The 27,501-nt window shown below is 35.8% G+C and overlaps 1 protein-coding gene across 1 annotated transcript in view; it reads right to left on the bottom strand.

Moving 5' to 3' along the window:
* Positions 1-27,501, bottom strand: part of CSMD1 (CUB and Sushi multiple domains 1) — a 626,201-nt gene that overhangs the window by 346,580 nt on the left and 252,120 nt on the right. The window contains exon 10 of the mRNA XM_085309436.1: positions 25,260-25,381. Within this exon, the coding sequence (XP_085165562.1) occupies positions 25,260-25,381 (122 nt within the window). The remainder of the gene's footprint in view (positions 1-25,259; positions 25,382-27,501) is intronic.

The following is a 27,501-nucleotide window of genomic DNA, read 5'->3' as shown; positions in this document are numbered from 1 at the left end:
AGACTGTTAATGCCAAGTTATTTTTGTTGTATTAGTGTTAGGATTGGTGCTATTGTTCCCTTAAACTGAAGGCTGGCTTGTGCCTAAAGGAAGAACTTAATACCTGTCAATAACGTGTGCCGGATACTCCTACTCATGTAGCTGTCCTACAGCTTAAGAAACATAAGCTGTCAGTAAGATTCAATGAAATGAAAAAAATGTGCTTGATAAATGTGCTTTATGTTCACCATACCCTTGATCTTGTATCACAGAAAATGTTATATTTACATGTAATAATAGTTTTCAAGAAACTTTTTGAAATGCAAATGAAACATAATGAAGGAGATTTGTTCTTCTTATATTCCTGTCCATTAATCACTTTAAAAAGAAAACCACAAGATTCTTTATGGATTATAAATTGAGATAAAAATACCAAAAATAAATATATTTGAGATTACTCTAATGTTGTTAATTCTAAATGTGGAATCCTTAATGTCATTTCTAAACCATTTTATTCACTCTTTTTCACGATCAGTGTCTATTTGGTAGACATTTTTATTAGCTAAATAAAAAAATGCTTGCATTACAATCTATAAATATACTGAGTCACCATAAAAAGGTTACAGCTGGGTTTAGAGACCTAGATTTATTCTAATGATTTTAATAAAAGCTTTACTAATGTATCAATATTTTAGACATTCTGCATGGTACTTTGTACGGAAAAATATATTTGAATCTGGTAACCATCTGGCACAAAGGACTAATTTTATCATTTTGATACTAATATTTAGATTATTTATTTAAACTAAACACTTTTTTCTAAGACATCACAGATACATAGAGAAAAAAGTGAGAAGATAATATAAAACACTTCTTATTTTACCATTATATTCAGTATGATCTAGAAGATCATAATGCAAGCATATTTTGATTTCGCTTCTATTATTGCCAACTGTCCATTGTTATAACACACTATTCAAAAATACTACTATGAAAATATTTGTTGCAGAATTTTCTCTTCGTCTCAGTGTTGCCGTACAAAATTGCAGTTCTCCATTTTTATTAAAAACATTTTTCATTCTGTGATAGCAAAAATAATCTAAAAACGTGAACCAAGGGCAAATATGAATATGTAGAAAGCCTCAGAAAATGGCTTGCGGTGATGAATTCAGCCCATTCCATCTCATTAGGGACCTTTGGACTGTGATATTAGCATTTTCCTACAGCACCAAAAATGTTGTACCTTTGTTAGAGAACTCAACATTTTGAATGTCAACAGTACCCAGTATCTTTTTTTCTATTCCTGTCTTATTTTATGTGATCCAGCACGTGAGCTTACTGCTCGCTGACTTTCAATAGAGGTAGAATTTAATGGGCTACAAGGCAGCTATAGACTCCTCAGTTTTKTCTCAGATCAGATAGAGGTACCAAAATTCACCTTAAAATCAGGAAGCAAGAACTTAACATTTCCTCGGGCTTTTAGAATTTAGAAGATGAATTTATGAAACTAAATAAAAAAAATCACCAAACTTTAATGCTAGCAAAGCAGTCTGTATTATTTTGATAGGCTTTTTTAGTTGTTAATACCCACAGAGCTTTATAAAGAATACAGTAAAATAAAAAAAAATATATTATCCCCATGATTTTTGAAAATTCTCTTTGGATATTTACTACTACAAGCTAATTTCATCTGTTTGATACCAGAAGGATGACAAGAAAGAGTATTTCTTGAAGGTGAACTGAATTAATATCATTATGCTGGAACAATTTATTAGAGACCTTCTGAAGCACAAGAAGTTCCACCTGACCGTGAGGGGGAATTTCTTCCCTGTGAGAGTGACGGAGCCCTGGCACAGGTTGCCCAGAGAGGCTGTGGAGTCTCCTTCTCTGGAGATCTTCAAGGCCCATCTGGATGCAACCTTAACATGCTGTAGGTGACCCTGGTTGAGGAGGGAGGTTGGACTAGATGATCTCCAGAGGTCCCTTCCAACCTTACTGATTTAAATCACATCTCAAAATATTACTCATGCCTATAAATCACAGAATCACAGAATCATAGAATGGTTGAGGTTGGAAGGACCTCTGGGGATCATCTAGTACAGCCCCCCTGCCCAAGCAGRGTCATGTAGAGCATTTTAGATAGGATCACATCCAGCCGGGCCTTGAATATCTCCAGAGAAAGAGACTCCACAACCTGTCTGTGCTCTGTCACTCTCACAGTAAAGAAGTTCTTCCTCATATTCAGATAGAACTGCCTGCATTTCATTTGGTGCCCATTGCCTCTTGTCCTGTCACATGGGACAACTGTAAAGAGTTTAGGCCCACCCTCTTGACACCCTCCCTTCAGGTATTTATAAATACTGACTAAATTCCCCCCTCAGTCTTCCCTTCCCCAGGCTGAAGAGGCCCAGCTCTCGCAGCCATTCCTCATAGGGCAGATGCTCCAATTCCCTAATCATCTTCATACCTGGACTCTCTCCATGTCTCTGTTGTAGTGGGGAGCCCAGAACTAGACACAGTACTTGAGATGAGGCCTCCCCAGGGCTGAGCAGAGCGGCAGGATCCCCTCCTTTGACCTGCTGGCAGCAGTCTTTCTAATGCACCCCAGGATACCATCAGCCTTAGCTACAAGGGCACACTGCAGGCTCATGGTTTACTTCCTGTCCACCAAGATTGCCAGTTCCTTTCCAGCAGGTCAGCCTCTAGCCTGTACTGGTACATGGGGCTTTTCCTCCCTAGGTGCAGGACCCTGCACTTGCYTTTTTTGAATTTCATGAGGTTCCTCTCTGCCCAGCTCTCTCACATAATTATGAAAACAATATGCACTTATAATTCTTATAAATTCTTATAATTCTTATAAATTTGTTTAAATATTACTATAATGTCTTTCTAATTAAGAAAAAAATCTTAATTTAGGATCTTAAAGATAACCCATGATCTTTAGAAGCTCATTTCTTAAGAGTTTGAAAGAGGAGAAAACTGGTAACATGAAAGTACTAATTCTTGGTGCAGATCCTCTTTGTGAGGAATTTACCAAGTAAATATTATAATTTCTGCATACGGTTACATTTTATTGTAAAACATTTTTAAAGCCTTTTAAAAAATCCTGTTGTGGTACTTTTTTTTTCAAGTAAAATTCTGCTTATATAATCAGCACCATTAGAAATCATAATTTCTACTGTAGAAGGCTGAAATGTCTTAAATTCTATATACTTGTCTATAATCCATTGTCTATAAACTGTAATTACTATACTGAAAAGATAAGCTTGATATTTATTAGATCTATAGGAATGGATATGAATGCCTAGTATCAGAGAAAGTTGTGGAATAAATAAATATTCACATACACACACATACATACACACACACACACACACACATATATATATACACACACATATATACAGATATAATGAACACATTAAGTATTCTGCATAGTGAAATCATTTTCCTAGTTACGGAATCATTCAAGCTGGAAGGATCCTCTGGATATCATACAGTCTAACCATCCACTCAGTAGGTACAATTAGATTATAAAGTTTATCAAAATTCAAGTTCCCATACTAAATTATCAAAAATCTAGTGCTATAATGAACATCAATAACAAACACCTTCCTCATTATTTCAGCACACTGCCGTAAATCTAATTCATGAATCATATTTTTATTGACCTATTGAAAGAATGTGAATTGAAAGTAATTTTGCTGAACACAGTCTCTAACCAACATAGGTACAATATAAAATATTTCAAAGCTTATGTAGTCATTGACCTTTATAGCAGAATTCTTCAGCAAATACTTTCAAAACAGCTATAAACAGCTACACTTAGCACATCCACATAACTTGTAAAGCATCAGAAGGGAACAAGCAAAAAAAAATGTTTTTGAATGGTCTCACTACTTGTCAAATCCAAAGGATTGCACAGCAGAAACTAGACACAACTGGAAAGGTCTGCATTATGATTCTTTTATATATAAGAAATAACGTATTTAAAGTCAACTAAACTCTGTTTCATAAATCAAGAGTGAGGACTGGACTCAGTATGAGTCTAAATAGATGTCTAGTGCCATTTGAAAGTGCAAGCGTCAGTCCATACATTGCCTGCAGATATAGGATCTGTGAGATGCATGACAGAGAAGACTTTCTGAAGTAGCAACTGGAGTCCAGAAAAGTACTTCAAAAGGTGCTAGAAGTCTATGGCAAAGTAACTGAAATAAGCTCTAAAACACCTAAATTCAGTGTTATACCTGTGTGTGTCTAAACGTACCTTAGAACTTCATCCTTCAGCATCTAGTGCTAATGGAGATGGTTTAAGTTATCAGAGACATCTACACGGTTTGGCAGATTGAACAGGATCTATACGAAATCTGTGACTTTATAGATCTACATCTGAAGCAAAGTAGAATAACTTAAAGGATCTTAAAATGCACAGCAGATCTCCCTGGTAGATAATTGTGCCCTTAGCACACCTGTAGACATCTGACTATATGTATTTAATCTTTAAATGAATCACATTTGGAAAATTCATTTTTAAAAGTGGTAATCAGAAGAATGCATTGGATCTATAAATTGGATCTCAAGTGCAAAACATACACTATCAGTCTCATGTCTTCATTTGCTTTTCATGGAACTAAAATGTGCAGAATAATTCAGTCTTCCTGCCAAGTGCAGTAGTGGAATGTTTTCAGGAGTAGCTAAAATTTTACCTTGGAAACATTACAACCTCATTGTTTTCTTCAAGTGAAAGTAATTACACAACAACATTTATTTACTAGATTGTTTTTTTCCCAAATTTAAATGACTATTATAAAGGATAGACGAACTAGAACAACACTAATGAATATATTATTTGGTGAAAATGCAATTAATTTGTATTTTCCTTTTGGATAATGTAACAGTCAGCAGGAAGACTGCAGTTTCTACACTGTTAATAACTGGCTAATATAGACAAAATAATTCATTTTAATATATTTGAACTATTCCAAGAGAATTGCACATAATAGCATACATGCAATGGATTCTGAGATATACTAAAGTTAAGAATAATCTACCAATAAGTCTGCTTAATATCAGAAAAAAAAAAAGGAAAGCATCCAATTACAGAGAAAAACAACACAGATATCAAAATGTTTCAAAATATCTACAATACAATTAAAAAGAATGATCATTTGCTGTTAATTTGGCAGACTAATAACACAGAACAGCACTAGGGATTAGGTTAACAGTGTGAAAGGCTCTGAATTAGTACACGACAGGCATACTGTGCCTGTGTGCATACTCTGCCTGAATGCCTTCTTTGCCTTGGAAAAAAACAACAAACAGCAACAATATATTAGTTCTAGGCAATGCAATAGCTACCTTTTAAAACTTCATCCTTGGGYTGGATTTGTATTTGAATTTGAAGAAGAAAATAAAAATATTTCATGGACATTTCAGAGCATTTGTGCATCCATGGACCCAATTCAATGCTGCACATGCAAGGTGTATGCAAACGTCAGCCTTCCCAATGTGTTATGACAGTTGTGCTAAAAGATTAAGAGTGYATTCACTTCAGTGCTTAGCTCTGAGCTGCACTTCTGAAATCTCTGCCTGCCTCCACTTACGGTGCTTTGGTCTGCATCACAGAGCAATCTCAGATCAGATAATCTAAGTTCTTTTTGGATGAAACTAAACTGGAAAATATTTTCCAGCCAGTAGCAGGCATTTAGAACTGGATTACAACCAGTCCACGGTAAAACCTTGAAAATGCATGTAGTACAGACTTCAGGCCCTCAGGACCTACTCTTTTGCCATATGAAGCTACACTTAATGTACTGCACAACTTGCTGATGTAGACATAGCCTAATCTAGTCTCTTAAGGACAACAGGAGCCAATATCAGGATTCTGTCCTCTGTCTCTTTTTCTCCTCATCTTTCCCAGTCTGAGATTCTGCAGGTGGTCTGCAAAAGTAAGTTTTTGCAAGATATCCATCTGAACTCACAAAACTGGGTTTTCCAACCTATTTTCTCAGCTTTATTCACAGTTCCTAGATTCCCATTCTGTAAATTTCGGAATTCTGACTGAAAAAATAAAATACATTTTTTTTCTCTTATTCACTGGTATCTTACTTTTTGTTAGTTTCTGAAAATACCATATATTTATAACAAAATAATGAGAATGATACTTAGAACTACCTCAGCAGAGACTAAAATCTACATGATCATAGAATCATAGAATCAGTAAGGTTGGAAGGGACCTCTGGAGATCATCTAGTCCAATTCCCCTGCTCAGCAGGGTCACCTACAGCATGTTAGATAGGGTTGCATCCAGGTGGGCCTTGAAGATCTCCAGAGAAAGAGACTCCACAACCTCTCTGGGCAACCTGTGCCAGTGCTCCGTCACTCTCACAGGGAAGAAATTCCCCCTCATGTTCAGGCGAAACTTCCTGTGCTTCAGTTTCTGCCCATTGCCTCTTGTCCTGTCACACGGGACAACTGAAAAGAGTTTGTCCCCGTCCCCTTGACACCCTCCTTTCAGGTACTTGTACACATTGATAAGATCCCCCCTCATCTTCTCTTCCCCAGGCTGAAGAGGCCCAGCTCTCGCAGCCGTTCCTCGCAGGGCAGGTGCTCCAGCCCTCTGATCATCTTTGTAGCCCTGCGCTGGACTCTCTCCAGCAGCTCCATGTCTCTCCCTTTGCAAAGTCCATGAACTCCATGACACCAGAGGTTTAGTGTCTTGCAAAACTGAAAGTCTGCAAAAGAATAGCTATCATCCTGATGAAGTTCTGAGAAAAATTAATTTCCCTATTTCTGTGGCTTACAAACTTCACACATACTATATGGTCTGTCATTTTCTTCTGCCTATTTCAATAGTAAATTTGAGCTGGCATCCATTTTAATCTTTCCTAGCAACCACAGACACCTACATATCTTCCCCCAAGTTCTGTTTATGCCTCACTTCAACTCTGAATGCTCTGCCATGGTACATGAGTGAGATCTTTGCTCCATGGATATTTTACAGAAATTACTAAGTAAATTAATTCCAGTGATAATTTATCTAAATTACTGAATTCTTCACTGGGTTAAAAATAAGTTCCAGTTAATCAAGGAAGGGTGATCCAGTAATTGATACAGAATAAGATTTCAGATTTAGTGTCATCCATGTGTTATTTGATCAAAGTTATATTTCCCTGAGATAATAATTTGATCAGATGAAAAATTTCACCAAGTATTTTGGATTTCTCCATTACATATAGCTTGTCATGATAAGGACTTGCAGAAAGTGGTAAGAAATGTTTTCAAGCACAAAGGTTGTTATACTGATGTGATGAAATGCTTCAGTAAACTGGAAGCCTTGAAAAATTATATTCATATATACCGTCTCTTGAAACACTACAGCACATATTAAAGTGGCATTACATTTACAAATTTAAGAAGGGAGTTTCTGCTGCCCAGAGTGATCAAAATGTCTGCTTTCTCCCAGAAAGAGGAAAACAAAAYAGCAAAGAGGATACAGAGGGACTGGTTATACAGTTTAAGGTAGAAAACTTTCTTTTAAAAAATTACATACGCAGCACACATTTACCTGACAAAAACAAAATCTAGTCAAAGAATAGGAAGGTAACATGCAACAACATTATTCCCTCCTCTTTATTTGCATTTATGATATTAATATGCTCTCCTTTGGTTTTGTGAAACTGCTGTTTCTGTGACTTTATGATTAAAAAGTGCTTCAGAAACTCTGGTTTGTACTACTCAAATTCATCATGAAGGCAATGTAACAGTGCAAAAACTGCAAGGTTCCCTGCCCTCCAGTCCACACTCTCTACCGGTCCATTTACAAAAGAACATCTGTGCTATGTTGGAACCTATTCACTTGTATCCTGGCCAACAAGCTTGGAACAGGGATAACAGTTACCTATTAAATAAATGAAGAGTAAAACCTTGAGATGATTGCTGAATAAAGAAGGGTTGGCTAAACTGGAAAGCTCTGCCCAAACCATCAAAGATAGAGTGAGATTGAACACAGAATGAAACACTGAGTTAGGTTACATGTAGAGAAAAAAATGAAATGAGAGAAAACTTTAAATAAGTTACTTTCTGACACTGGAAAGTGAGGCAAAGTCAAAATTTTGCAGAAAAAAGAAGTAACCAAAGATGTGATCAGTAAGTACTTGATGTTATTTTCTACTACAGCAGATGAACATTAAATATGTGTAGACCTGATGCCTAAAACCTATTATCACTTTTGAAGGTAAAGCAGGCCAAATTGAAGGCCCTAAAAAAAGGAGCGCACAAGAGTAAAACTCCACCTGGTACATAYTCGAGGATGAGTTTGATCTTGGTTTTGGCTATTTGTGTTGGTGTTTCTTAAGTCTTGTTGTAGATGAATGAATAAAAAAGTGAACTCAATTCATCAACCACTTAACAACTGTTCTTTTGCTCTAACATATTTTAAATTTATCCATATCTTTCTTGGATCAAGTAGCTGACAAATCACCCCATTAATCTACGTGAATTCCATTAACAATACACAGAGCAAGATTAATACCTATCTTAATTCATGCTGTGATCACATTTTAGGATAGAATTTTYTGTCTCTATTTACTTCAAAGTAGCTTTTAAATTTGTTTGGCCTATAATATTTTCTAAACAATTCCAACTAAATTATCTAAATTTCACTGAATAGTAACATAAACACTGTATCATCTGGGAGTATACATGGGTACCAATTCTCAAAGGGTATGTTTGGTAGCCTCATATTAGAGGAAAGAAGAAAAAAAACAACAAAAGGCAGGCAGATTCTTCAGCCATAGTTAGCAATATTAGTGGCTGTGTCAAACCTCAAGTTATTATTTTGGTAAATTAAATGACCCTATCATGGGGTGAAAGCCACCCWGAAGCACCACCCAAACAAGTGAGACTTTGACTATGTCTATCTAGTTCTAGAATAATTTTATTAGAATAAATCTGATACGAAGTGAAAAAAGAAATAAGCAATAGACAAACTTCATAATGTAATGGTAACTAAATTTACGCTTTTGTAACATATGTGGGATGTAAGGCTAGTAGGTAATAGATATAGACCCCCTGGTGACAATCACTTATTAGCCATAGAAATGGAAAAAGTTGAAGCAATTGTCCAGTATTACCTGATTAGCAAGGCCGCTGGCATTCTGTGCCAACAATCTAACACAGAAAGTATCAACAGTGGTAAGAATAGCCTGGGGAAGGAACCCATAGGCATAAGCCCAACACCTGATAAAAGGCAGAGCCTGAAGTTGAAGGACCAGGCGTAGAGGTCCAGCTGTACAGCTATGGTGAGGGTCCTTTTCTCCCGGGTTCACAGTGCCAAATAAATTGTATTGGAGTCTAGACCCCACGTGATATGAGCATGTTGTGTGTCGTAGAATAGAAATCTTAGAATATAAATTGCTATCCTCCTGACATACCCATCCTACTTAGTAAATAATTTTTAGATTATATTCCACTGAGTAATATGGTTCTGCTCTTGCAATTGTCCAACCTGAATCAGACCTCTTAGTTTTTTCTATTGGAAGAGGAAAAAAAATTCAATGATTTACCACTTCATCCACTTCATCAGTTTGTGGACATTATCCTTGTATTTCATTTCTGTAACACTTTTTTAAGACAATCTGTTGTCAATACATTTTAAAGTATAATTTATGACTTCTGAAACTGCAGTTGCAGTAAATTATTCGTATCAGTAACATAAAAGGAAATTCTAGTCACAGCTTCAACATTACTTTAGAGATATGGCCTCACAGATCATAATTTACTTAGAAAATGTTCTGTTTATTGATCTAGCATATTCTAATAGATCATCTACTGAGGAAAATGTAGGTAATATAACACTTGCCGTTAGTAAGAAGAACATTGTCAGCATGTAATACTGTAAGGAATACTCACATCAGACTGAACCTGTTTAGTCCTCAGTGTCTGTCTACTAAATTTCTCTTATTTAATATGCTGTTCTACAAAGCACAGATTCTACATGTGCTTTTTTCAAATGAAATCTTGCTTAGCCAGATTTTGGTTTTGCTCATATCTGAAATATAAAGAGATGAATTATGTCTATCCATTATGGATGCACTGTATTACCAGAGGAAGAGAAGAGGCCCAGAAATCTGCTTCACTTGAGCACTCATAAATGCACTGAATACAACTGGTCATTTCAGACACCTAATGGTAAAGGATGAACTGAGACTGTTCCATCAGATGCTGAGCTCATTATTGCACAGCAATGTATTATACACATTAATAACCCATCACACTGGGAATTGATGCAAAAGTTTACATGCATAGATACACATCCTATATGTATAACATCTATATGAAGACTAGGATATCATTGAGTGATAGTATCTCTTTACTCTGTTTATCCTGTCTGTTGTCAGTCTCCTTTTCAGTCTTTCTTCTCCAGTAATCTTCAATTTATTGGCCAAACTCAACCAAAACTTAAAGATGAGTAAATGTCTCAAGATAATTAGATTCAGACAAGACTTGTGAAAGTCAGTAACTCAATGGAAAGAGAAGATGTCCCAAATTAATTTCTAGACCCTATGAATTTCTATACCCTTTCAGTAAGGAAAAAATATCCACYATACATGCTCTTTGGCAGCAGCAGACAAATCAGAATGGTCACAGCTTTAGACCTTCCCCAAGACATTCTTGGGGAGGTATTACAACTAACAAAATGTGAGATATTCTCATGTAGATCAAGAAAGAAGCAAAGTACAAAGTGCACAAATCCATAGGAAACCAAGCTTTACTAGATCTGTTATAGATAAAATAACCTATTAAAAGTTTGTCATGTTACTTTCATGGGTATGGGTAACAAATTAGAACACTGTCATTTAACTTCCTGTGTCTATCAACTCTTTCTGATTTTTCTGTTGCTATGTTCACTATGGACACTGTAAGTTCTTCTGCAGTCACTGACTTTTTCCCTACTGCAAATGAGTGTTGAGATAACAAAGACCCACAAAGGCTTTTGTTTAATACACATCTTACTCGCCAGCAATGCTGAAGAGAGTTTTGTCTTTTGTTTACTTGTTCTGTCACTACTTTGCAGTGCTAGTCATCAAATATACAGTGGGATCACCCTCCCTGATGCCTTAACTGATATTTTGTCCAGATTGTACATGTGGAACTGCAGAACCTGCAATAAAGGCTACTCACGTTCTCCTTTAGTGCTTGGAGAACCTGACTGGAAGGAACCAATATAATGAGCTGAAGAAGAGTTTCACTGAGCTGTGACTACCTGGTATGATCAGCATGGACCATTCCAGTCTTTTTTTAGTTAATGAAAGCCAGGAGGGAAATTTGATCTTAGGCTACAATACCCTTTGAGTCATTTCTTTGAGGACAGAAAGATTCTAAAGTAAATCTAGTTTAGATAGCACAGTTAAAGGCTTTAAATTATGGAGAAATTAATACAGGTTACACTTTTCTCATGATGATTCTCGACTATCAAATTAGCCCCAGTGCTATCTATGCCACATGGCACTTAGAAAAGCTTTTATCCTGTAATAAATTACTGCAAACCCTATCATGTTTCCTATACTAAGTAAAATTTCCAGTAAGTGCAAAAAATACTTGTACCTTTCCTCATATAGATCTCTTTCCTGAAATCTGTGATGTACATCTTGACTTATGTGTGATGATTTATTTGGTCCTCCATTTACTATTCTCCCTAATGTCTCTTCACTTATAATATGAATCTCCTGTTTAGCAATACAGCAAAGTGTGTTAATTAAATGAAGTGCTGGCACTAATTTATTATGTAAATACCTGGAGGCTTCTATTTGCAGTGATGCTAAATTCCAAATCTATAATATTTCTAAAGAAAACAGAAAAGAATTATAGTAGTTTTAAGAAAATACTAATGCCTTTTATTTTTTTCTATAAATATATGCAGCTGCAAATTCCTTAGAATTTCTTATTATTTATGTATAAATTATAAGCTGGCAGCTTCCCAGTAGAAAAGGTACTCAAGGAAGGTTTTAAAGAGAAGATAAACAGTGAGTAGTATGCACAAAGAAACTTTGGCCATCTGGGCCTCAAGGAAAGGCAAATGAACATGTTACTGTGAGGTAAACCAGTACTATAGGTACATAAATTACTCCATAGCACTTGCCTCCTTGCACAGTAAATGTGGATATATGTCATTCTCATTATCAATACATAGAAAATCAAAAAAAAAAAAAAAAAAAAAAAAGAAAAGAGGTTAAAGGTAAAAGATTAAAGAAGTATACTGATTGAGGTCAAAACAGCAAAAAAGAAGAAACTAAGGCAGAGGAATATAAAAGAGGAAGTAATATTACGGCGGAAAAGGAACGAAATGATAGAGGAAAGAGAAAATTTCCAAATTTACCCACTACTTCTGAATAAATAATTAAGTATGAGACCTTTGAACAGACAAAGCTGGTATATTTGAACTCAAGAAAGGGGTTTCTAAGTGCACTCTCAGCAGTTACATTCTTCTAAGGAAAAAGCTGGAGGCAACAATCAATTTTTCAGCAACAAAGGAAGTACATATATAGCTAGATAAGGATGAATAACAATGATGAAAGTATAAGGATTTTGTTATGTTGATGGTTCTACATTTTAAGGATCACCTCCGGTACCTGTAAAAACAAACCAAAAATGTATTCTTATATTAAATACTTCTCTTTTTCTTTTCTATTTTTTTGAATAGGGAATATTTTAAGTATCAAATAAATAGATTCAAGGAGGCGTAGTCTCTTTTTGTTTTCCAAGAAATAGGCTAAGTTAATAAATAATTTAATGGCCCAGTCAGACAGGAAGAGTACTTCTGTGAGGAAAGCAAATACAGATCACTTTCAGTGCAGTAATTTTTCAGCTTAACAGTGACAGTAATGTATTTGTATAATTCTTATCTTGGAAGGTACAGTATAAACATTTCATAGTGAATATATTGCATATTGCCCTCTTTTGAAAGAGAAAACTTAATTTCCTTGTCCTTGACCTGACATTAGTATATGAGAAAACTGAAGCATTAGAACTTAAAAGTATTTAACAATGTTCTTTTTTGTTTTTTAATGGTTTCCTCTAAGCCATGAAGATATGACTTAATATTGTCACTTAAAATTTTGTCACATCCTAACACATTCCCTCTGTGTTGAAGCTAAACGTTTTGTTTGTCTTCAAGAGCATCTACTATATATCACCAATCTTTCCGGAATATGGTTCTATTGTTAGCTCTAAGATATTATTCTAAGATAACAAAGATATTCCTAAGACTCTGTCTTGAGATTGACCATTTCTTCATTTCTATGCTTCTACAACTTCTTTTAAAAAGCTCTACTTCCCCTCCGCCCCCAAATTGTCATTTACAACTCAGTATGTCATACTTAGACCCATCAGAGGCTCATAAAATTGACAGCTCACAGCTAAATCTTGGGATAGTAGACATAGCTGATATCCTGAAAACCAGTCTAATGACACTGGACACCAAGGTAAACATAAAGCTTAGTAGTAACTACCGCCTCCATTCTAAGACAAGATGCAAAAGGGAAGGTCAGAGGGAAAGTAAGAAACAAGAATATAACCGTCAGCATGTATTTGCAGCTGTTTCTTGAGGAGGGAAAAAGCTTAAGGGTTGGATGTGTTCCTGTATTTAACATTAGCAATCATCTGAGAAAAGTAAATAAAGCGAATACCACCAGAAATGTCAGGAGCAGTAGGTGTGCTCCTTCAGTTAGCTTTGCCCATACACCAGAAAATACAGCACATTCCCATGCAGCAGAAAATTTGAAAATACTTGAATTGTTTCATCATGAGACAAGTACTGATCCCAAGTCTCCCTCTTCCTTCATTACCTCCATTTATCTTTTTAAAGAAAGTGAGAATCAAAGTTCCTTCTAATAAATTCACAAAGGAGACACTTAAAATCAATGCAGGAACCAGTTCTGATTTAGGAATATCAGTTTTACAAAAGGGCTCGTATTTGAAATTAGACACATTAAAGGAGAAGATAAACAAGATCCTTTGGGGCATTTTCTTTCAGTGGAGTCTGGTGTATTCGTACTCTGATATTTTCCATCATCATGAGGTATGCTGCTGATTATAAGACCCTTCCCATTCAATCTATGAGGAATATCCTCCACCTAAAACAACACACTTTGTATACTCACCAAGTTGAATATATATTAAAGTATTATTTGCTGAAATTCAAAGTGCCTTAAACCCTTTTGGTTCTGATTCAGTAAGAGTACAAACTGTGATGTAGTTGATCAGCCAGTAGTGGACAGGTGGATATGATGAATTTGATGATATGATATGAGTTTTGGCTCTACTGACTGTATGGAACAGATTTTAATCAAGCATAATTGGAGATTAGATGTGTAGCACTCACGTGCAAATTAAATTCTATCCTAAATGTCTATGATGTGAGAACTGAGTCTTTTACTCCAGCCCTACTTCTGTTACAGCATCATCCAATAAAGCTTCAGTAAACTTTTTAATAAAATAGTATCCAGAAGCTATGCTACTACACCTCACTCTCACGATGTCCTGAAAGGTAGAAATATCAATATTATTAACAAAAAATAATAATAAATACATAGTATATATATATACAGAAAATAGAAGTAATACAGTCAAAAATATGACTTAAATAATTACTTCTGTTTAAAAAATACATATACTTGCTTTTACTCAATATGCAATATTTTTTATCGTCAGTTGCACATACATATAATTCTGTGTTACAATTTATGTATTTGAATTCAAACTGAGGATGAACATATAATGTGCTGAGCTATACCTAACATGATCTTTTCCAGTTGGCTTGCAAATACATTTTACCTTCTGCGTTAAGACATATGAACTCTGTTATTTATTGCTGAGATGCATCTACGACATTGCACAGARCCAAGGGTACCCTGGAAGTCTTGTACCATACCTTAGAACTTCTCATTGTTATGCTACAACAATAGCTTTCCTATAAAATCACTTTAGTTACACTTTGTGTTCTAAATTATACTGTTTGATTAGGCAAATAGCAGTTACCACGAGATGGTGGAGTTCAGGATCCTGCAGGAAAGAAGTAAGGCAACAAGCAGGATTGCAACCCTGGACTTCAGGAGAGCGGACTTTGGGCTCTTCAGAGACCTAATTGGTGGAGTGTCATGGGTTAGGGCCCTAGAAGGAAGTCCAGGAGACTTGGCTAGTATTCAAGCATCACCTTCTCCAAGCTCAAGAGCGGTGCATCCCTATGAGTAAGAAGTGCAGTAAAAGCGGCAGGAGACCTGCATGGGTGAGCAAGGAGCTCCTGGCCAAATTCAGACAGAAGAAGAAAGTACACAGAATGTGGAAGAGGGGACAGGCTGCTTGGGAGAATTATAGAAATGCAGTCAGAGTACGTAGAGATGCAGCAAGGAAGGCTAAGGCCCTGTTGGAATTGAGTCTGGCAAGGGATGTCAAGGACAACAGGAAGGGCTTCTTCAAATACATCAGCAGCAAGAGGAGGACTAGGGAAAGTGTGGGCCCRCTMCTGAATGGGGCAGGGGCCCTGGTGACAAGGGATACAGAGAAGGCAGAATTACTGAATGCCTTCTTTGCTTCAGTCTTCACTGCTAAGGGCAGCCCTCATGAATCCTGCAGCCTGGACGTGAGGGAGAGAGTCCGGAGAAGGGAAGACTTTCCTTTGGTTGAGGAGGAAAKGATTAGTGACCTTCTGGGCAGGCTAGACATCCACAAATCCATGGGCCTGGATTTAATGCACCCATGGGTACTGAGGGAGCTGGCGGATGTTATTGCCAAGCCGCTCTCCATCATCTTTGAAAGGTCCTGGAGAGCTGGAGAGGTGCCTGAGGACTGGAAGAAAGCCAATGTCACTCCAGTCTTCGGGAAGGGCAAGAAGGAGAACCCAGGCAACTCTAGGCTGGTCAGCCTCACCTCCATCCCTAGAAAGCTGATGGAACAGCTCATTGTGGATGTCATTTCCAGACATATGGAGGAGAAGAAGGTAATCAGGAGTAGCCAGCATGGATTCACCACAGGGAAATCCTGATTAACCAACCTGACAGCCTTCTATGATGGAATGACTGGCTGGGTAGAAGAAGGGAGAGCAGTGGACGTTGTGTACCTTGACTTCAGCAAGGCTTTTGACACTGTCTCCCRTAACATCCTCCTAGAGAAGCGCAGGAAGTGTGGGTTAGATGAGTTGACAGTGAGGTGGATTGAGAACTGTCTGAAAGGCAGAGCTCAGAGGGTCATCACTGGTGGAGTGGAGTCCAGTTGGAGGCCTGTGGCTAGTGGTGTCCCCCAGGGCTCAGTATTGGATCCCATCCTGTTCAACTTCTTTATCAAAGACCTGGATGAGGGGACAGAGTGCCTCCTCAGCAAGTTTGCTGATGACACCAAGCTGGGAGGAGTGGCTGACATGCCTGAGGGCTGTGCTGCCATTCAGAGAGACCTGGAGAGGCTGGAGAGTTGGGTGGAGAGGAACCTGCTGAGGTTCAACAAGGGCAAGTGCAGGGTCCTACAATTAGGGAGGAATAACCCTAGGCACCAGTACAAACTGGGGGCTGACCTGCTGGAGAGCAGCTCTGCAGAGAAGGACCTGGGAGTGCTGGTGGATGAGAGGTTGACCATGAGCCAGCAATGTGCCCTTGTGGCCAAGAAGGCCAATGGTCTCCTGGGGTGCAYTRGGMASAGTRTTGCCAGCAGGTCGAGGGAGGTGATCCTGCCCCTCTACTCAGCCCTGGGGAGGCCTCATCTCGAGTGCTGTGTCCAGTTGTGGGCTCCCCACTACAACAGAGACATGGAGCTACTGCAGAGAGTCCATCGTAGGGCTACAAAGATGATCAGAGGGCTGGAGCACCTGCCCTATGAGGAAAGGCTGCGAGAGCTGGGCCTCTTCAGCCTGGGGAAGAGAAGACTGAGGGGGGATCTTATCAATGTGTAGAAGTACCCAAAGAGAGGGTGTCAAGGAGGTGAGGACAAACTCTTTTCAGTTGTCCCGTGTGACAGGACAAGAGGCAATGGGCAGAAATTGAAGCACAGGAAGTTCCGCGTGAACGTGAGGAGGAATTTCTTCCCYGTGAGAGTTACGGAGCACTAGACCAGGTTGCCCAGAGAGGTTGTGGAGTCTCCTTCTCTGGAGATCTTCAAGGCCCACCTGGATGCAACCCTGTCTGACATGCAGGTGACCCTGCTTGAGCAGGGAGGTTGGACTAGATGATCTCCAGAGGTCCCTTCCAACCTTACTGATTCTATGATATAAAAAGGAAGGCAAGGCAAGGAAAACCCCACAGGTCTACTTCAATGTAAGTGGGAATTTAACCAATATTTGTTTTTTTAATACCTGAAGTCCTAGTCATTTTTAAAGGGATCTGAGTGGAACAAAAAAAGCCATTAAAGCGAGCAAATTCTAAAATGGCTGAAACTTTAGTCTATCGTGTCATATCTCTCTAAAATTGCAGACATTGTTCCAGTAAAAGAAGCATAAAGAAGTTTAAGGTCACAAAATATTTAGGTGTTATATTTCATATCATTTAACACCAGGCAGTAACTCGTTGTCAGAAGCAACTGAGAAGACTAAGATGAAGAAAATATTGCGGATAACTCATCATTTATACTTTCTGTGAATCTATGAACAGAACTTACAAACTATTCAGAGGGTTCTCAGTCAGATTATAGTATAGCCTCATATAGCTTCATAGTCAGAAGCAAAAATACTTCCTCTCAAGGAAAGCGTCTGTGCAGATAGGGTCAAAGAATAAAATAAAGAAGTAATAAATACTAAAATAAAGAGTAATAACGAAATAAAAAGTTAAAGCACACTAGTTAAACGTCATTAAGCAGGAGGTTGCACATGCAAAATTGAAGAGGCTAGTGTTTGTTTTTTTACTTTAGGTAATTATAACAAAATGAACCCAAAATACTTTTGACTAGAAGTGTCCACACTTCAAATAATACTTCTTAGCTTCATACCTTTAATTAATCCATTTGCCTTTACTGAGCGTAGTCCAAACAACTCATATACTAACACGAATTCTGTTACTATTGTGTAAAAATTAAACTTACACAGTTCTGTACATTCTTTGGCCAATAAAATTGAACTAGGTAATTGAGATAATCTACATATTTAAAAAAATTGCTCCTTACAGTATAACCAGTTACAAAAATGGAATTTGTAACAATGGTATTAAATTCATAAGAAATTCATTTGAAAAGGAAATATCAATATAAAATGTCAGCTTAGAATTAAACAGAAACAAAAACACCAACTCTAGAATTAGCTATCAAATACATCTTAGTAGTTTTAATGCTATAGGTAAATTCAATATAAGTATTTATTAAATATAAGTACTGAATTAAATATAATATATTATAATGTTAATATATTAAATATAAGTATTTTTCATGCTCCTTGGATCAAAATCAGATGTCGTGGCAACAAAGGCTCGTATCTTTTATCCAACACAGAGCTGAAGGTCTCTCTAAATACAGAATACTGTAGCAAATRATCCTAATAATAATCATTTTAGGCATAATTCAAAGCTTATTCATATCCATGGTCTCATCGAATTCAGTGACACTGCTCACCAGTAGTGACAGAGCATCTTAAGCTTTTTGATGAAAAGTTGATATACTTCTAGTATAATCTGTATATAAAGTTTTTCTTCACAGTAATAAGTAATTTATTCTAAATAATAATAGAACTTAAAGCATTATAAACAATTATACTTTTGAATAGTTTAAATGTAATATTAACTCAGTAAATTAAGTTATAGTGAATTTACCCAGGGGTATCATTAGCTGAAGAGATCATAGTAAAGATTTGAATAGTATTATTTGTATAATGAAGTCCTAGAATTTTTGTAGGAGTTCTAAAAAAAAATAAATAAATCGAATCGCTATAAGCTGAAACAACTTAGCAGGGCAGGATAAACAGTGATATAACTAAAGCAGAAATCTATGTCATTCATTCAACAATACATTTTCAAGAAAAATATTAAGAATGTTTAAAGAAAAAGTTATGAGCCTAATTACCTGCAGCTATCCCTACATTTAAGGAAGAGAGAAACACCCATCCAGAAGGCAGATCAGCCTGCCTCTCAGTACAACAATACACTAACATTTGTTTTGGCTTGCTGTAATATGATTTTTTTTCAACCAAGTATTTTGTTGATTTAACACAATAAATAATCTCTACATAGCTCTTCAAAACAGAAAGGTAGGAAAAAAAAAACTACAAATACATTTTATTTCCAAAATCTAATATCAAAATGACTTTCATTCTCACGTATTTTGTAGAGAGACAACAGTTTTCTAAACAATTGATGTGCAGTGGTACAAACTTTTGAGCAGATTTAAATATGGCACAAATTTTATTTTTAATGCTGTGTGAAGGACAAAAGAATATACAAAATTGGACTTTTATTTTCAATATACCATGAGAACCCATCTTTTCACAGAATTCTCAGGGTACGTATATGATCTAGAGGGCACAAGATGTACAGATGAGTCTTCTATGAATTCAGTGACCTTTCTCCCCACTCTGTTAAATCCTCAGACTTATGAAAGAGAATTAGAGTAATTCAGTAGCAATGAGCCTGTACATTTTCAAGAATACACAATAGAAAATTTAGTGTAAGTAGGTCTTAAAAGATCTATGCATTTTCAGTGATAAAGAATGAAAACAAACAAGGTATATGATCAAGTTTTCATGTATAGATTTATCTTTCCTTTCACAAAATAAGGSCTATTCGCTTAAAGATTATACATAGGCTTAATTTTAAGGATCTGAGTGGTCCCACTGATTATAATATCATTTTTCACTGTCTTAAAGTAATTATATGTTTGAAGAACTGGAACTCTGAATAAAAATTTGAATTGTATTTGTTATAACTGCTATAAAGAATTGTAGCTGTTACTGTTAATGAGAATCAAAATTGCCAATGCTATATCTTTGCAATACCCAAATTTCAACAAAATAAAATTAATTCGGTGTTTGTTTTCCTAAGTTCATCACAGGAACAGGAGGAAAAGGGTGGAAAAAATGTTAATTTTTGGAATATAATTTTTTATTTCAGAAAAGTCCCTTTGAATATGTAAACAAGGTTTACATTCTAAATTTCAGATATCGCCCAAACTTTGAAAGCATGCCAGAAGCTTCACAGAGAAAGGCAGAAGGTGTACTGCATAACAACAGAAGAGACATAAGTTTAGGTTAAGCAAATTTGTGGCCTACTACTCTGTGGTAGAATAGAAGAGGGGAGGTTCTGCAGCTATAAGTCATTACCAGGGCAGCAGCCTGGTAATCTCTATAGGGACGAGATAGCTGCTGCTCAGTGAGAGACTTCTTCCCCAGTCAGAGTATAACGTAAGACTGCTGGGTGCTGCAGCAATCAGACATGCTGGTAAACATCCTATTACTTGTGGTAGCATCATCTGACCAGTACCTGCCTGTGATTAATTTTTCAAAAAGTGGGTTATTTATAAACATTCTTTACAAATAATGCTATAATATTAAACAATATAAATCAATAATATCATCTAACTGGAACTAATGTCTACAAAACAAAAATTCTTAATTCCTTGTAGGTTATTACATACATATAACTACTTGCATGGAAGTAAGAACCACAGAATTGTATGTTTTGTATGGGGGAAAATAAGGAGGTCAATAGTGGACCAGAGCTGAGCTATCACAAATTTTGATTACCAATTGACAAATCGGCAAGGTAACCTGAAGTCCCAAGATCTGCCTATTATCATATTCTAGTTAGTAGAACTTCTATTTTAGAACATGCTACAAGAATGAATCTCAGAATGAATTATCTCAAAACCAACATTAATAGTATTTGTGTTCCCTAACTATGAACAGAGAAAATTTGTTCTGAGTGAGAATGTTCTTCTGAAGTTCCCTAGCTTTGTGTTTTGAAAGACAGTAAATCAGAAATACCTGTTTTTTTTGTGACAACGTATGACATAAGCCAACCTTATTGAAAAAATGAAGGTTCAACCCAGTAAAACCATATAGGGTGTTTCATCCCTCCCTCCAATTAATTTCAGTGTCTTTAATTGGGCAACTCCAAAAAATAAGTTTTTGTAAAGATCACAAAGTTGTTAGGCATAAGCACATTTAATATAATATCTACACTTTTTACTATGGAGTAAATATATTCTTCAGAAAAACCTGTAAAACACTTTTTTTTTACCAGATCATTGAACTAACTATTGCAACCATACTACCTTTAGCTATCCCAAAATCCCCTGTCAGTCAGGAAAATAATATGCTAGACCAGAAATAATTGCTGAAATAACGTTGAATCTTGCCCTCCTATAGACATTGGAGTTGAAAACTAGAGTTCTTGCATCTAGCAGTGTTACCACAGGCTAGGGAAAGTAGCACGGAATCCAAGGCAGTAAGCTTTATGAATGGCTCATCTGGGAAGAACGAATTGAAACAGCGAGGGATAGATCCATACTTAGGACATACTGAAAATGCTATATAAAGCACAAGAAGCAGATAATAGCAACCAGTCAGTAAGACTTAAGAGGAGTATTCCAAAGTAACTTATTCTAAAAAGATTAGCAAATAAAACAGCACGGTTACCAAGATTTTTTATAACTTACAGCAGGTACTTGACAAAGAGTCAGAAGAGTACCATAAAGTTGTATTTCCAAGCACTAAAACTCTAATAAATGACTCAGTAGGATGCTGATTAGCATTTGCAATAGTGGGACCCAAAGGAAGCAAATATGGTAAGTGAGAAATATCAACTCTTTGGAATAAGCAGAGCATTAACAGAAATACTTGTGAAAAGGAGAATAACTAAACTTAACCTAGAATTTTGTATTACTCAGAAAAAAGAAAACAGAAAAACATCCAACTAATCATGATATTGATATGGTTGGTTAAAAGCCTGGAACTACACTACTGTCCCCATGGGAAATGCAAACTTTGTTTTCACTTTGAACTGAAATTAAAAATTTCCCCTTATTTGGAAAATTTGGAAAAAGTAACATGTCAAAATCTTTTATTTACTCTTTAAAATGATTCCAGCAAACTACATTCCATTTTTTTGCATTTTTTGCACCTCTTCATTTAGACTACTTTTTCCACACTGCACTGAATGCTTTTGTTCCATGATGTATCCTGCATTTGAGCATAAAAAGGGTTTCATATGTTCCATGATGTATCCTGCATTTGAGCATAAAAAGGGTTTCAAGAATATCATGCAAAAATGTGGTCCTTCCCTTCCCATAAGGTAAGCAGGACATGAAATCCCAAGCTATAATTCTCATGATGTAATATAGCAGCATTTCAATAGAAACTTGCCAAACAACAGTTGACATGGATGAAGAAAATGTTTTGGTTCATCTACTAAAACAAATTCACGTTACAATAAATAATTTTTTTGAATGAGTAATACCTGAAATACACAACTTTCTTACTCCTTAAATATGAATTGTTTTAGGAAAGTGTTTTATAGGACTAATCATTCAAGAAGAAACAYTGTCTTGTAAAATGCTATGTGTAAACTAACCAGACAAAAGGACACAAATACATTGTTGGAGTTAGCCAAAACAAACCTAAAATATATAGTAATAACATGTCATGAACTGTCTCTGTACTTTAAAAAGAAAATAAAAACAGACTCTGGGCTTTTTGATAAATATTTTCATATCTGAAGGGAAAAAACTAGGATCCTCAATCTGATCTTAAGATCAGATCTTCAATACAACATTCAATTTTCCAGTGTTCTGTGACTGATAACTTCAACAAAGTCAGCTATGAAAATCTTACATTTGAGCACATCTAAAAATCAATCCATTATTTTTGAAATGTAGAAATGAATTTACAGGAAGTAATTGATTTTTTATAGTTCCTAGGTTTCAAAATACTTGCAAGATATATTTCTTTGGAAAGAAGTAGGAATAAAGTCCCATTTCAGTCAGATAGTTTGTAAAATAAATGCATTTTCTTTCACATCTTTTATTATTCAAAGGATATGTGTTCAATCTAGATTCAGTAATTCAAGGAAACAAAACAACTGTGAACACAAAAAGAACCTGAAAAGAGTGTATGTAATTAAACATTTGATTTTTTTGAAGACTTTACATTCATAATGGTCATGTTCCTAAAGCAAATACTCATCTTTCCTAGAAACAAGAAGTTAAGAAAAAAATCTTCCTCTGTTGCACTGCTAGACTAATTCAAAATTAATAAAAAGTCTTATTCTCTATTGCTCATCTTGTCTGATAAATGAAGCCTGGAACTGAAAGAGTCAAACCTCCCTTTTCTTCCTACACTGTGATTATAATTTGTCTACCATCATATCTCTCTACTTTCTATTTAAAAACCTGGATGTAATAATGTGGGTTTTTTGCTGTGTGAAAGCTCCAAATATTGCTCTCCTACCTCTTCCTTTTGGATATAACTAAGCATCAATCTCTTTGGTTCTGCAGTTCCTTCAGTGTATTCTTGTGGCTGTTGAACTATCAGCCTGCCCACAGATCACTTGAAAATGTCTTTTAGAGCCCAGTGAATAGAGCACTAAGTCACACTAACATGCCAAGCTAACTCATGGATCTCTAACATAATGAAATTCTAAATTCATTTAAAAACAGTTCTATTATAGTAAAATGAATAAAACCTGTTTATTATTGTAGTAGGCTGATTTTGATTCATAAATAAGTTTTGTTCACAATTATTTTTTTCATAAATGTCAGAGCTTCCATAGAAAACACATATTCTGTACAATTTAATAAATACCACTACACACTCAGTATCTTGAAATCAGCCAGGAGATTACTGTCTTCACTTTATCAAAAATGGGGAAAAAAATCATTAAATTTCTTGAAAAGTCAAGGGAAGAAACATCTAACAGAAATGTGCTACAGGAATAGTTTTAAGTCAAAAGTCTTTAGGCTGCTAAGACTCTCTACTCTCAGCAGTAATTTAATATATTTTTTTTGACACACAATTAACTTTCCTATTATAAAAACACATTGTATTTGCAAATCAAATAAGGTTTACATATTGTTGAATATACATTTAAGTTGATGTATTTTTCAGATATCTTTCATAGTCTGACTGCTTTATATTTAAAAATGTCAAGTGTCTTAATACTTTCTACAAGATTTAGTAATTTTAAATGTCAAAGGTCATTCACAAATAATCACTTCTAAATTGCTATATAAAATAAAATATAATAGTTTGCTGCTGGAAAAAGACACACTTTCCTTCAGAGAAGAGAATTTCCTTTATACTAGGAAGTTCCACAATATGATTATTTTGTGCTTTTGCCTATTTTTCCTCCATATGCACTTTTACTGCTTATACAAAGCACTGTGTCTGCTTTATTTTAAGTGAAATAAAACACTCAGCTAATTTTGCAAAGAAACAATGCTTACATCTCAATAGCATGCTGCAAAATGATCTTTTCTGCAACTGAACTCATTCATTAATTTACAGTGAGATAAATTTAAGCAATTTTTTCCTTAACTATATTAATGAAGTCAAGAATATAGTCCTCAAAAAAAAAAARGGGGGGGGTATTTGAAATAAATGATTTCTAGTGGTGAAAATACATATAGATTCTATATTCTACACCTTATGGCAACTCTTATTCTGCATTTCACTACAGAAAAGTAAAATATATAAAAGTGAAAGCTATTTTAATTTTTCATTTTTTTAAGGGGGTAGATAGGGGTCTCTTTTTGTCATTTATTGTGGAAGGATACTGATTTTACAAAAATAGAAGTAAAAAATCATCTTAGTACTTACAGTATAAGGATACTGAACTATGACTATTATTTTATGCATAATTATTCATGATTTTGTATTCAGAATCACTACTAGAAAACAGTAGTTTGAAAATGCAGGTATTAAACACAGAACAATAGCAGACAAAAAAATTTGATGTATTTCTGTTTTTTATCCTGTTTTAAGATTGAATGGAGGATATGTCAACACACAGCTACAAATTGTGAAATTTGATATCGACTCATTTAGCAGTGTATGATTTTGAATATTATTTTATGTATTTCATTAGAAACTGAATTTATAATTTGAAGACTGTAATTGAGATCTATTACTCTGGACATTTTCACCAATATAAACTGATATTCACTGACAGACTTTTATAACGTCTGTGTTTTGGTCATCTGCATGTTTAGACAAACATACACAGYTGTATGTGCTCACACATTTATTGAAATATATATGAAAGTATTTTAAGATATTTTTAAAAAATCTGTTGTTTGAAGCAAGACAAAGACAAAATGCTTACCTTCTCTGGATCAGTTGTTGTAATGACCCAAACACAGTGTGCATTGTCTTCATATTGGACTGGATAATTTGGCGATGTGATAACCCCGCTTGGTCCACGTAAATTAGAACCGCATGTTCTAGCTAAAATGACAAATATCAAATCACATGCTTTCCACCAGGTGCTTTTTACAGTACACACTTCTTAATAAACTTTGTAAAATTGCCATACAATTGCTAAACAATCACTTGTTGTGAAATAATTATCATGTTGATATATTCTGTAACAGTCTGCCTTTGAAGAAGTTTCATCCAGGCAGAAATATCCTGAAAAATGACCTATAGACAATGCAAATTAGAACTTTTCTGTCAATCAATCTAATATTTCTATTACTTAATTCCTATCTAAAGTAAAGATGCTAAAACCAACAGTCTAGCTCACGTCATTTTTAAGTACTTTTATATCTTTTTATTTTTAAATATCTGAATTTCAGAATTTATCAGCATAATTCCCATTAAGTTTTGATGTAATTTAAACTCTTCAGTTACTTTAATTTCAGTGCTGATAAGAGGAATGACTACATTCACTAAAGCTTGTTCATTCCTTTCCTGAAAATTGGACTAGAGCACTTAATGTAATTCTGGCAATTCTGAAAATTTTGCTTTTCACCTTTTTTCTGTACCTGCTTCCATTTTGAAGAATGAAATTATAGCATTTCCTTACCTCACAGAATTGTTTTCTGTGAAAATATCTGGCTATCTTAATATAGTTCAATAAATTTCAATTACATTCCAGACATCATATTTAAGCTTCTCTTACCAATCTCTGTCAGCAACAGCCAAAAAATCCTCTCATCCACATWGGTAATTCTACCAAAGTATCACTGGGGAACATTAAAAAGCTGTCCATGCTTATGATGTGGAAAAACATAACTCTTCATGTTTAAGTATGTCACTATACGCTCTCTACTACCATATAGAAARCTTGGCACGCATCTTCCAAGCAAAACAGATTCTCTCAACTACTAGAATAACAAGAGCAGATTCATGTAAACTGAGAGAGGGCATTCTCACACCAGCAACGGGTAGAAACCTCTAGCATCCCAACTAACATATAATTAATTAATCTTACACAAGGTCTGCAACAGCAGGCACTAAATCAGTGATGCAATCTGGTGGCAACAGGCCATAGAATATGGTCTGTACCTTGTCTTCTCTAGTCATTCACTAGGAAAAAAAAGCTAGGACAAGTCACACTTTCTCACTGGTGTTCCTGGAGTATCTTGCAAGCAGGTTCTGCAGTTGAAGCTCTGCCTAAAAGTCTGTTTGGGAAATGGAGGTACTGCAAAATGTTGCAGAAAAATTGTTGGGTAGCCTTGTATACCACTTAGAGAAATTAGGAATGAATTGCTGGTAGTTTTCTATGTAGAGTTCAAAACACCCAGTAACACTTACATTAGCATTGTTAGGGCTCTGAGGGCACTAATAGGCCTGAATGATCCTGACAAGCCTCATGTGGGGCCTCCACTCACAACCCCTGCCCATGGGCTCAGGGGCTTGAGTCTGGGATGTTAGTCCTTATTTGAGCTCCATCTTGGGATGACACAAGACTGTGTCTGACCATGGTTGCCCTCACCCTGGTCGTGACCTGATTTCATGGCTTTCTTTAGACCTGCCTTCTTGCAGGATGTGCCTGATGATTTGGGTTTAGAGCACCCTCAGTTTCCCCCACCCCACCCCACTGCCCTCYAGCGCATGGCTCTCTGACAAGCACAGTCACTGGAACTGTATGCTGTCTAATGTGGTAATTAAGGTCCTAGCCAACGATAAGACAGTCCTGTGATTATTCATCAGCTTCGTAACCCACCTCCTCATTTTGTTAGCCAGAATTCCAGAGTAAGTACAAAGTCCAGCTTCTTCAGTAAAATGTGATTAAGCTTGCAATAGCTTGCATTTAACTTAACAACTTCTCAACCCTAAGCAGATGATCAATTGCAAAATGCGATAAATAGTTCTTTGTATTGTGTATTGTATTACTAAATGTATGCATGAGTACCACRCTTAGTGGCATGTTCAAGGTCAGTAAGGGGACTGGGAAAATTATGGACACAGAGCTTATTGTAAGGAAAACCTTTTTCTTTAACCTCTCCCTGTCTGCAGACATGCACTACATGCAGTGTTCATTGTAATATTAAAACAGAAGTATATATCATTTGGCCTAAACAACACTAATCTGTGTTCAGAGAGAAAAAGAAAAAGAAAAA

Source organism: Rhea americana, unplaced genomic scaffold (genome assembly GCF_003343005.1).
Source record: "Rhea americana isolate MKP2758 unplaced genomic scaffold, rheAme1 scaffold_299, whole genome shotgun sequence".
Taxonomy (NCBI): Eukaryota; Metazoa; Chordata; class Aves; order Rheiformes; family Rheidae; genus Rhea; species Rhea americana.
Note: the sequence above shows the minus strand (reverse complement) of the source record. Positions and strands in the feature narration are given on the sequence as shown.